The sequence below is a fragment of the Megascapheus bottae genome, chromosome 10 (assembly GCF_031878675.1).
Source record: "Megascapheus bottae isolate mThoBot1 chromosome 10, mThoBot2.hap1, whole genome shotgun sequence".
NCBI lineage: Eukaryota > Metazoa > Chordata > Mammalia > Rodentia > Geomyidae > Megascapheus > Megascapheus bottae.
In genome coordinates this window covers 42,029,530-42,042,373 of record NC_143518.1, presented here as the reverse complement: position 1 = coordinate 42,042,373, position 12,844 = coordinate 42,029,530, and the positions used below count along the sequence as shown (strand labels likewise).

General features: G+C 42.7%; 1 protein-coding gene across 5 annotated transcripts in view; it reads left to right on the top strand.

Moving 5' to 3' along the window:
• Positions 1-6,039, top strand: part of Rprd2 (regulation of nuclear pre-mRNA domain containing 2) — a 73,740-nt gene extending 67,701 nt beyond the window's left edge. For 3 of the 5 annotated variants that reach the window (XM_090341084.1, XM_090341083.1, XM_090341087.1), the window contains one exon: positions 1,206-6,039. In XM_090341084.1, the coding sequence (XP_090197210.1) occupies positions 1,206-3,970 (2,765 nt within the window). In that variant the 3' untranslated portion in view covers positions 3,971-6,039. The remainder of the gene's footprint in view (positions 1-1,205) is intronic. The other 2 variants (XM_090341086.1, XM_090341085.1) reach the window with 1 other exon arrangement.
• Positions 6,040-12,844: the final 6,805 nt, after the last annotated feature.

The window sequence follows — 12,844 nt, the reverse complement described above, 5'->3', positions numbered from 1 at the left end:
TTCCCAAAATGATAACATCAGTCTAACAAAAGGTAGCAAAAGTATTCCCAGTTCACTTTTGCATGTCTTGCTTTTTATTTACTTATTTGCTGGTCCTGAGGCTTGAATTCTAGGCCTAGGCCCAACTATAGAGAAAAATTTCCATAGTTGAAGCACTAAGAAATATTGGCTTAAGCCTGGAACCAGTAGATCATACTCAAAATCCTAGCTACTCCTGTGGGGTTGAGATCTGAGGGTTACAACTGGAAGCCCACCCACGCATGAAAGTCTCTGAGACTTTTTTTTTTTTTTTTTTTGGTGGGTTCATGGGTCTTGAACTCTGGGTCTGGGCACAGTCCCTGAGCTCTTCAGCTCAAGGCTACCACCCTGGCCCTAGGCCTGAACATTGTCCCTGAGCTCTTCAGCTCAAGACTACTGTCCTACCCTTGAGCCAAGCCCCATTTCCCATTTTCTAGAGGCTAATTGGAGATAAGAGTTTCAAGGCTTTGTAGTTCCCAGGCTGGCTTTGAACCTTGATACTCAGCCTCCTGAGTAGCTAGGATTTCAGGGTGAGCTACCAGGCCAAGCTATTTCCTGAGACTCTTATCTCCAATTAACCATCAAAAATCTGGAAATGGAGCTGTGGCTCTAATGGTAGAGCCCTAGCCTTGAGCGTAAAAGCACAGGGACAGCACTTAGGCCTGGAATTCAAGCTCCAGGACCAACCGGCACCAAAAAATAAAATAATAAAAAATGAAATAGTGGCTTAAAGCTGGAAGTATGACTAAGTGGCACCTATCTAACAAACAAGAAATCCTGAGTTTACAACCCTGTACTTTTAGACTGAAGGAAAACCGAAAGAAATATTGGCTTAAAGTGTTATTTTAAGAATAATTTTGCTTCCATTCTCTTCCTACATAGCTTTATTTAATCTGTGAATGATTCTGACATTAAAATCCTCCCCTTCCTGATGCCTTTTATTGTTGGTCTTGTTCTGGACTATATTGGAAACATTTCAATGATTTGCTATCTTAGAGTGATAAATAGGACCCATTTCTGTGACATTTTGGCATTGCCTGCTTGATGTGAATGCCCTTTGGCTTCATATTTTGAAGTCTTATCTGCTTCCCACTGGAATGAAAAGATAATATCTAAAAAGCTGGCATTGTTTTTATTATACAGTAGAGGGGTGTTTTCTTTAATCCCTCTAATCTTTGTTTCTACAGGCCTGTCATCTTTACTTCAGAGTGTTACTGGGAATCCAGTTCCAGCCACTGAAGCTGCATCCCAGAACATTTCATCCTCCCCTGCCAACACAACAGTCTCTACCATAAAGGGAAGAAATCTGCCCTCTAATACCCAATCTTTTATTCCCAAAAGCTTCAGCTATTCTCCCAATTCATCAACTTCTGAAGTCTCTTCAACTTCTGCCAATAAGACATCAATTGGACACAATCCAGGGCTCCCAAGCACTACTTTTAAACTACCTGCTAATTCTCTAGGGTTTACAGGTACCCACAATAGTAGCCCTGCTGCCCCACCTACTGAAGTTGCCATATGCCAGTCTTCAGAAGTTTCCAAGCCAAAGCTTGAGTCAGAGTCCACCTCCCCAAGCCTGGAAATGAAGATCCACAACTTTTTAAAAGGTAATCCTGGTTTCAGTGGCTTAAATCTAAACATCCCAATCCTGAGCAGTTTGGGGTCCAGTGCTCCAGCGGACAGTCATCCATCAGACTTGCAGCGTGGCCCTACTAGCACCTCGATGGACAACATCGATGGAACCCCGGTACGGGATGAGCGGAGCGGAACACCTACCCAGGACGAGATGATGGACAAGCCCACGTCCAGCAGTGTAGATACTATGTCCTTGCTTTCTAAGATCATTAGCCCCGGTTCCTCAACACCAAGCAGTACAAGATCACCACCCCCTGGGAGAGAGGAAAGCTACTCCCGGGAGCTCTCCAATTCTTCATCTACCTATCGACCCTTTGGCCTGGGCAGTGAGTCTCCCTATAAGCAGTCTTCCGATGGAATGGAGAGACCATCCTCCCTGATGGACTCTTCACAGGAAAAGTTCTTTCCAGATACTTCTTTCCAAGAAGATGAGGATTACCGAGACTTTGAGTATTCAGGGCCTCCACCCTCTGCAATGATGAACCTAGAGAAGAAACCAGCCAAATCTATTCTGAAATCAAGCAAGCTTTCAGATGCCACCGAATACCAGCCAATCCTGTCCAGTTACAGCCACAGGGCTCAAGAATTTGGGGTAAAGACTGCCTTCCCTCCATCTGTGAGAGCCCTCCTGGACTCTAGTGAGAACTGTGACCGTCTCTCATCTTCCCCTGGTCTCTTTGGTGCCTTCAACATAAGAGGGAATGAACCTGGGTCTGAACGGTCACCATCACCCAGTAAGAATGATTCGTTTTTCACCCCTGACTCCAACCACAATAGCTTGTCTCAGTCTACCACGGGGCTTCTCAGTTTGCCACAGAAGCAGTACCCAGACTCTCCTCACCCAGTTCCACATCGTTCCCTTTTCTCTCCACAGAGTACCCTTGCTGCTCCCACGGGCCACCCACCCGCATCAGGCATGGAGAAAGTCCTGGCCTCCACCATTTCTACCACGTCGACGATTGAGTTTAAGAATATGCTTAAAAATGCCTCTCGCAAGCCTTCAGATGATAAGCATTTTGGCCAGACTCCCAACAAAGGCACCTCAAGTGATGGTGTCGGTCTCTCAAACCTCACCCAGCCCAGTTTGACAGCCACTGACCAGCAACAAGAAGAGCACTATCGCATTGAAACCCGTGTCTCCTCCTCCTGCTTAGACTTGCCTGATAGCACAGAAGAAAAGGGGGCCCCTATAGAAACTCTGGGGTACCATAATGCAGCCAATAGGAGGATGTCAGGGGAGCCCATACAGACCGTAGAGTCCATCCGAGTTCCTGGGAAGGGAAGTAGAGGACATGGGCGTGAGGCTTCTAGGGTGGGTTGGTTTGATCTGAGCACATCAGGCAGCTCTTTTGACAATGGTCCCTCAAGTGCTTCTGAGTTGGCATCCCTTGGGGGTGGGGGCAGCGGAGGCCTTACTGGCTTTAAAACTACACCATACAAGGAACGGGCACCCCAATTTCAGGAGAGTGTCGGCAGCTTTCGTTCCAACAGTTTCAACTCAACATTTGAGCATCATCTCCCTCCATCCCCCTTGGAACATGGGGCACCCTTCCAGAGAGAGCCCGTGGGGCCAGCATCTGCCCCACCTGCCCCTCCTAAGGATCATGGTGGTATCTTCTCTCGAGATGCGCCCACTCATCTGCCCTCTGTGGATCTTCCGAACCCCTTCACAAAAGAGGCGGCCTTGGCGCATGCCGCTGCCCCACCGCCTCCTTCTGGCGAGCACAGTGGAGTTTCTTTCCCAACCCCGCCCCCTCCGCCCCCTGGGGAGCATAGCAGTGCTGGGAGTGGTGTCCCCTTTGCTACTCCACCCCCTCCACCTCCGGTTGACCACTCTGGGGTTATTCCCTTCCCAGCCCCACCATTGGCAGAACATGGAGTGGCAGGGACTGTGGCAGTATTTCCCAAGGACCATAGTTCTCTCCTTCAAGGGGCCCTGGCTGAGCATTTTGGGGTGCTCACAGGACCCAGGGACCATGTGGGCCCCACCCAACGGGACCTCAACGGCCCTGGCCTTAGCCGAGTACGCGAGAGCCTGAGCCTGCCCTCCCATTCTCTGGAGCACCTGGGTCCAGCCCATGGAGGAGGAGGTGGGGGAATGAGCAACAGCAGCAGTGGCCCCCTCCTGGGTCCCTCACACAGAGACACCATCAACCGGAGTGGTATGATTTTGCGGAGTCCCAGGCCAGACTTTAGGCCCAGGGAACCTTTTCTTGGCAGAGACCCATTCCACAGTTTAAAAAGACCCAGGCCTCCTTTTGCTAGGGGCCCTCCATTCTTTGCACCAAAACGCCCATTCTTCCCTCCCAGGTACTGATTTGGAGCCAAGGGAAAGGCAATTTGAACAGTTCAGAGAGCATTGCAAGTAGGAGTTTGGTTTATTGTTGTTTTTTATTTGTTTTCCTTCCCTTGATTTATTATTTTTTTAATGAAGGGCCTCTTTTCCAAATCAAAAAGCTACACATATTTTACTATTCCATTCAGCTCTCTCCCAGTGCACTTAAGTACCTTCCTTGTTTCTATTTTTAAAACGAAGAAATAAACACAACCAAAGCCATTGCATTTGGCCAGGGTTTTGGGGAGTGGAGAGGAAAACCAAGTTCTGTCCCATCAATTGGAGAGTATTACTACACTGAAATAAAACTTCCATCAGTACAGGTGATGATGTGCAATGTTGGGGTGTTTTTTTGGGGGGGGGCTTGACTTGTTCAGTACTCTAGAGTTCCTGTCCCCTTCCTTTGTATTTGCTGACCTGCTGACAGCCAAGAGGTAATATTTTAAGGAAGGAAATGTGGGAGGCCTTGGGCCTGTCAGGCTTTGTTTTGCTTTTAAAGGTGCTGAAATTGAGTTCTTTACCCTGCTAAATCTTAAATTTTTTAAAAATCACTTCTTCCTCTAAAGTACTATTTGGGAGTCACTTTGGGGTACTCTAAACCTCAGTGTTGGAGTAGAAAGTTTTCCTTTTGTCCATTGAATTGAATTGAAGAAACTGAATATAATTTCAAAGTTAAGAGTGTGACTACATTATAAAAAGGGAAGAAAGGACGTGTGCTTTGTTTCTGGTTTTCTTGGTTGATGTGATCTGACTGTCCTTTGTAAAAGAGAAGGACTAGGAAATGTTCCAGTAGTTCCCATACATCTCATAAAAGTCCTTGCCTCCTGCTTCTCTTTCTTTTCTTACTCCTTTACCATTTCTGGTTTGGCTACAAAGTTGCCACAGTTGACAGTTAACACAAAGGTGTAATTGAAATATTCTTGCATTTTTTAAATCAATAAGTAGACCTTACCTTTACCTTTGGTCTTCCTAATGTGATATCTCATTGGTGGCTTTTCAGTAAACTTACCCGTTAGAGAAAGGAAAGTATTTTGTCTTTGTATTCCTTTTCCCCTTGTCACAGTCCTCATTTCACCCTTGTTCTTAGTACAAAGGAGATTTGGTAGTGTCTTTGTATTATACCTTTTTAGGTGTGTCTTAAGAAACTGTTGGGCATTACTCTACATGTCTTTACAGAGAACCAGAAGACCTTGTTAAGTCCAAATTGACCCCTCTCTGCAGATAGCAGCTTCATACATTTCAAAGCTCTAGCTTAGATAAGTCTCCACCTCTCCCCAGGAAATAAAGAACGTTTGTACCCTTAGTCATTTTACATGAGAAGTGTTTCCCTCTCCCTAAATTAAAAGATTGGTTTGCATTCTATAACCAATACTTGGGAAAAGAGACAATCACTGTACATTGAGTGTTTATATCTTTGTATCTAAGGACATTAAAAAGCAAATACTGCTTATTACAATTTTTTTAAATTTAGTATCTTACACCAAGATATACTCAATCTCCAGCTAGATGAATAAAACTGTACTAAGAATTTTTAAATGAATCCTATCTAGATTCATACATTCTCTCTGAAGTTAGTATAGAACTAACCCATAGGGGAATACAGGAGTTTTTTGTTTTTTGTGTTTTTTTAATTATTTCTCTGTGAAATAAAAGATGGAAGAAAGTGAGCAATGTAGTGAGAGAAGACCATTCTTTATTTCAGAATAACCTAAAGTAGGTTGCATCATAGCTTGGGAGTTTGTGTGATGTATTTTATATTATTTATTTGAGTTCACCTTGTGTTCTGTGGTTAGGATGTGGCAAATCATCTCCTTATCGCCTTTCTGGTCTTAATCCAGCTGTTCTTTCTTTAACCCCATCAAGCCTCTGCCCTGTCTAGCTCTCCCCACAGAAATGCATGATATCATGACCTTGTGTGTGGGGTGGGGTATATAGTATAGCAAAGCAAAAGAAGTAGAGTTATATTGAGTACTAAGACATTTGTATAGCAAAAGCAAAAGCGTAAAAGAGAAAGTGGGGGTGGGAGGAAGGGGTATTCTATTTTACTTGCAAAGTTGCAAAGTTGGATTTTTTTTTTGTAGAAATTAAGTGGGATGATTTTCATTCTAGAATAAAAGAATGTGAATTCTTTCTGCTGCTCTTGTTTAAGCTAAATGTAGTGTTTACTTGAAAAGGCTCATTGGCCATTTGATTTTATCAGAAAATGTGGGGATATCAGGAAAGTAGCTTCCTGGATGTTGGGACAGGGTAATTGTCCTCAAAAGTATGATGGCTGATACATGAAAGGAAGACACTGTACAGGTCAAAGATGGACTTTTAAGAGGTGTGTGTTTGTTTTGTGTATGTGATCATTTGCTTTTGCCACAAGATCCTCAATACATTTGTTTCAGGATGGAAGTGAGAATTTGTATGAGACTGCTGGCTATTAAGGAAATCTGTCTATAACAGTAAAAGACCACAATGTATATATGTGATATAGTGAAACAAAACAATTCTGGTATTCATAAAACATGAAACAAAAGGGTTTTATTCTTTCTGTGTCTGTGATTTAAACTCTGTGACCATGCTCTGACTTTTGTATTTCATCCAAGTTTTAAAAAAATAAACGTATTTTTTAAAGAATGTATTAATATAGTGTGTCTTAGCAAGGACGTAATTCCATATGAAAGCATATGAGAAGTTGTCTAAGGTCCTTGGTGCTCACTATAAAATCACAGACAAAGAATTCTAGTGAAAATACTAGTACTACTTAAAATTCAGCGATATGGTATCAGAAATAGGGTCCCTGACATTCTGTAAGAGATTTCTCTTAGGTCAGCTTAAGTGAGAGGTTTCTTCCTGCTCCCTTATGCTTTTCCTAGAGTCCAGGTAAATCATAAGTTGGTTTAATTGGAGAAAGTAAAGTGAACAGAATAGACTCATCCTCCTATCACCAGGAATACAGTGAGATATGTGTATGGCAAACTTATCTCTGTCTAGACCTTGTGAATATGATAAATTTCCATAATTGCAGAATAATCACTATCAGCCCTGAAGTTACCTGTTTATGCAGAATTAAGCTTCAGCTGTTACAATTTTGAAGCTGCTGTAAATTACTGCTTCCTCTTCCCTTTTTTTTTAAAAATTGGTGGAGTGCCTGTTAATATTTAAATTAGATAAGTTGGATTTATATTCTCACGTGTTTAATTTGGAAAACCAAAACAACTACATGCTTTAGACGCAACAACAAGATCCTTTTGAAATGTGTATTAATATCATTTAATAAAATAACTAGTTCTAAAGGTTTGACATTTTTCTTTGAGGTTGGGGCTTTGATCAAGGGCCCCCAGCTGCTCTACTGAATCAAATATGATACAGCTCTCCAGGAGTGGAAACTGCTTTGTGGAGCAGACCTGTGGTTGGAAAAACCTAAAATTTCTCCAGTGAAGATCCAACATGACTGCCCAGGGCTGAGGGTGAAATCAACTACAGAGTGCAGAAAAGCCCGGATATGTCTCTGGAGATGCAATTGTATTGGCTTTTGGTGTAAGGGTATGTGGGGAAGGGAAGGGAAAGCGGTATGTACTGAGCTCTTTCTCAAGCACACAGAAAGATGTCATAATGCAATACACTCATCCCTTCCTCATGGCCACTTACACTTACTTCTAGCCAGTCCTTTAAAAAAAAAAAAGCTGTCCCCAATAATTTTGTTTTTCCAGATTAATAAAGTATAGTTTTCTTTGTTGTGTGGTTGACTTTCACCTCTTATCTTGATCTTGTCCAGCTGCCCCTTTGACTTTACTCTTAATGGCATTGAAGACCGTTTGAGCCATTAAGATCTTCAGGACTTGTGGGTTTGTAATTGTGTAGTGGGTGGGGTGGGTGCTCAAGGAGCGGTTGGTAATGAAGTAGGATATATTGTATGAATAATTCTTTGTGTGTCTTCCAAAAGTTGTACAATTGTGAGCCAAGTAATATATATATATATTTTTTTTCCAGTCCTGGGTTTGAGCTCAGGACCTGAGCACTGTCCTTGGACTTTCTCAAGGCTAGAGCTCTACCACTTGAGCCTCAGCACCACTTCCAGCTTTTTTCTAGGTATGTGGTACCAAGGAATCAAACCCGGGTCTTCGTGCGTGCTAGGCAAGCACTTTAACCACTAGGCCAAACTCCCAGCCCGCCAAGTAATATTTTTAAAAGAGAATTGAAGAAGGGTGTGGTCCCACCCACCATCTACCCTTCTCCGTGTACATTGATAATCCCAGGAGTGACACTTTACCCTTTTTTCTCACCCCATTGTGTGTGCATGTGTGTGTGGCCAGTACTGGGACTTGAACTTAGGGCCCGGGTGCTCTACTGTAGCTTTTGCTCAAGGTTAGCATTATGCCCCTTGAGCCACAGCTACACTTCTAGCTTTTTGTCAGTTAATTGGAGATGAGTCTCATGGACTTCGCTGCCCAGGCTGGCTTCAAACCATGATCCTCAGATCTCATCATCCTGAATGGCTAAGATTAACGTCATGAGCCACCAGTGCCTGGCTTCCTCTTTTCATAATCCAATGGTGCTTAATAATCTGGAATGTTGGTGTTAGGGTTAAAGAAGGATAGTCACAACATGACCCAGACCAGGTCACTGGTAGGGCAGAAGGCCTCAAATAGCATTCTTGATTACATGGATATGTATGTCACAAGACACTTCAGAAATAGCAGAGGCCTAAGGACACACCCAGCAGGTGGGGTGCACTGTGGAACTGAGTGCCTTTGGAATCTGGCTCACCCTTTCTTGTCCCTTCTTGGGACTTTAAACTTGTTACCTGGTTCCTATGGCTACTAAAGAAGCAACAGCTTCAAACTTCCTCTGGCCATTGTGGACGTGTTAGTGAAAATGGCTAACTTCCTTTTCCTGAGTTGTTTACGTAAGCTATTGTATAACTGTGATGAGTTAGCTCCTCCTGTGTGTATACCTAGTAACACTATGAGAATGAGTTTGGGGTATTAGGGCATTTCTCATACTTATGAGTAACTATAGACAAGTCTGATCAGCTGCTGTTAAAATTGCTGGGTAATAACTCATGGAAACCACATAGAAAAAGCTACTAGAGGGCTTCCACCTACGAGGGTTTTTAGGTAAACAACCTGTTCTTGTAGAAGTAAAGAGAAGCATGTTTACGTTGTAGGAAAGAAACGAAAACCAGATTACCTTTGCTGCAGCTTTGCTTAACTTCAAGTTTAAGACAAGGATATAGAACTGGGATTTACTCAGACACATCTAAAAGTTATATGATTGTGAGAGGGGGTGCTGGGGATTGAATCTAATTTGCTTTCACTGAACTTTGCGCCAATGCCTTTTTTTTTTTTAAGTGGTTGTTACTTTTGTTCTTACCTAGGCAAGAGTCAAAGATTGATTGTGCAGAGTGGGTGGAGGGGCTAGTGAGCTCTTCCAGACCATCAGGAACAGAGACTAACGTTTTACTTTAAAAAAAAAAAAAATATATATATATATATATATATATATATATATATATATATATATATATGGGCTAAACCAGTCTACTCTGTACCTATCCTGTACCTGTTCAGGTTTGGAGCAAATTAAATGTTCCGGCAAATTTACTTCCTAGTCCCCATTCTATCCCTTTGTTTTTGGACCCTTTGCTGATTATGGAAAAGAGAGGACTTGGAACTCCCTGCATTTGGTTGGGTGAGTGGCATTGCAGTTGAAATGAGGAGAGGTTGTGAACATCCAATTTCCCCCTCTGTAGGTTAGTTTGGGTAGCCAGCCATTGCTCAGCACCGTAGAGGTTAATTAAAAGCTGGGTCCCATCCAGCACCCCCCGATGGGTAACTTCTGTACCATCTCTTGTGCCTTTAGCAAGTGACTATTTCTTTGTGCTTAAAAAGCACTTGTTAAAGGTACAGCTTATTGATAAAACACTTGCCTAGGCCCTAGGATTGATGTCCAATACCACACACACAAAAGGTAATAAAAATATGAATCTTTTTGTGTTTTATCTTGCTCAGTTTCTTCATACCATTTTGGTACAGAAAAATGGTATTCGCTTTTAAGAGTTAATACAGATTTGGAGGTATGTGTTAATCCCACTAAGTAGAATATTGGTCTTCAACAAATAAGTATTTAAAAAATATTGTCAGAGTGATGTACAGGGGGATTACAGTTACATTCAAAAAACAAGTATTCTTACAAATAGTTCAAAACTATAAAAACGTTCACCAGGTACTATATAAATAAAGTTCCTCAACCAAACTTTTTTAAGCCTTTATAACTACCTTGGAATGTCTCTTCTAAGAGTGCAGTAAAGCTGTGAAGTTACTCAAATTTGATTGATGCTTATAGGACAGCTTTACTGACAATTCTCCTGTTTTGACTTCTGTGGACATCTTTTTGTGTTTTTCCTTCCTACTTTTCTTAGCTTTGGTTTGGTAGAACAAAGCTTGGCTTTTTTTTTTACCCCCCGTGGGGGGGGGTCTAGGGCTTAAACTCTGCCAGGGTGTTGTCCCTGAGCTCTTCAGCCCAAGGCTACCACCCTCCCTTAAGCCAAGCCCCACTTCCCATTTTCTAGAGGTTAATTGGAGATAAGAGTCTCAGGTCCTTTTGTGCCCAGGCTGGCTTTGAATCTTGATACTCAGATCTCAGCCTCCTGAGTAGCTAGGATTACAGGCGTGAGCCATGGAACCCAGCTTCCTTGGCTTTTTATTGGAAACACCTCTTCACTCTATACTAAAGTCCTCTTTGGCAGCAAGAATCTTGAGTTGTTACCCTAAAGGGGAAAAGGACGAAGCATTACCACATGTGATGCATTATGACTTACGTTCCTGAGGAGCAGCATGGCATAACAAAAACTCAGACCAGGCTTGGCTTTTAGGATCATTTCTGTGTTTCACAGGGAGCATAAGCCAGTGCCTCACACCCATAATTCTAGCTACTGAGGAGGCTGAAATCTGAGGATTACAGTTCAAAGTCAGCTGGGTCAGGAAAGCCCATGAGACATCTCCAGTTACCAAAAGCTCAAAGTGGAGCTGTGCTTCAAGTGGTAGAGCACTAACTTTGAGGGGGGGGGGGAAATAGCACTACAGTGCCCAGGCCCTGAGTTCAAGACCCAAGTATGGCAGAAAGGAAGAAAGAGAAAAGGAGGGAAGGAAGAAGTGCATAAGACAGAGTTGGCAGTTCTATGAACTAAACAGTCAGTTGCCACAGAGTAGGTATAATGGTGAGGTGGAGTGAGCAACAAGAGAAGTTTCAGGAAGACTAATTGTTGAAATTCCCTGAGGTTGAAGTACATACTAGTCAAAAGTTGTAGAATGATAAGCCATGAATGAATGAATTGGCCTTAATTAGCTGACTGGTTACTAGGTGTGGCATGAAGTAGCTCTTGGCATTGCTTCCTTCCTCCACAGCAATACACTATACAAAGAGGATGATGTGGTAGTTGATTGACTGCCACTCCATCATCCAACTCAGACACTGCATGCAGTAAGCAGTAAATGTTTCAGGGTGAGTTAAGGGAGATGCCATCCCTCTACAATCTCAATAAAAGAAGACCAGTAGAATGGTTAGTGTCCCTGTCTGTATTCTCTAAAACTTCAAGTCAATAGAGTGATTGGGACCTATTAATTATTGAACACCCACCATTTTGTTGCCTACAATCTTATCATTCCCCCCTCCTTTTGGTATAGACCACAAGAAAAGTTTGGCCTGCCATTACATCCTTCTGAATGCTATTTAAAAATTCTTCCTGCTTTCTGATTGTACAAACAGCTAACCTTCCTCTCCCACAGTGTTGTCTCTTTGTCTTTGTATTCTAGGGTGTCTAACATACCAGAAGATGGAGCTGAGACTCGCAGGGAAGCTTATGACTCACATCAACTACCCTCCCCAGACAGAACTTCCTGCCTCTCTGCAAACATAATTAAAGAGCTTTCTCTGACAACTTGGCTACCACAACCCTTGATTCCATCACCAGTGAAACTTGAGGACCAACTCCAACCATCCCTAGCCCCAGGTGAGGGGACTAATTGGATACTATTAAGAACCACATAGCTGCCCTCAAGTTCATTGCCCTTCGCTCCTTATTATAAATCTAAACATTTCTATTTTTACTTTGTCGAACTAGTTAAATAGAGCTAGTCCTGTGTCCTAGATATAATAAGAAGAGGGGAGAGGTGATGAAGTTGAAAGCTGGAATGAGAATGAGAGACAAAAGACTGATCCATAGGGAGCAGAAAGTTTGTCGTGAACCCCTCACCAGTGACTATGAAATAGAGTGGGAGCAAACTGAATGACGAGAGGTATCATGATAGTGGGAAGAGTGAATGCCTGGAATTCAGAAGCAAGAACTGGCACTTACTGCTGGGCTTTGTTTAATTTTTTGTACTGGCTCTTGAACTCAGAGTCTGGGCATTGTCCCTTAGCTTTGTTCCTCAAGGTAGGTGCTCTACCAATTGAGCCACAGCTGTACTACTATCTTTTCGGTAGTTTACTTGGAAAAAAAGAATCTCGAGGACTTTTCCTGCTGGGCTGACATTGAACCATGACCCTCAGATCTCAGTTTCCTGACTAGTTGGGATTACAGGCGTGAGTCACCAGTGTCCAGTGCTGGTAGGCTTTAAGTCATTTATCATCTCTGATATTAAATTCCACATCTGTAAGATTAAGAGGTCTGAGGGGGGGCTTAGTAAGTCACACCTGTAAGCCTAGCTATCTTATCTCCAACAGAAAAAGCGGAAGTGGCTTTGTGATGAAATACCAGAATGCTAGCCTTGAGCAAAAGAAGCTGAGGAACTGCACACAGGTCCAGCATTCAAGCCCCAGGACTCGCAAAAAAAAAAAAATATATATATATATATATACATATAGATA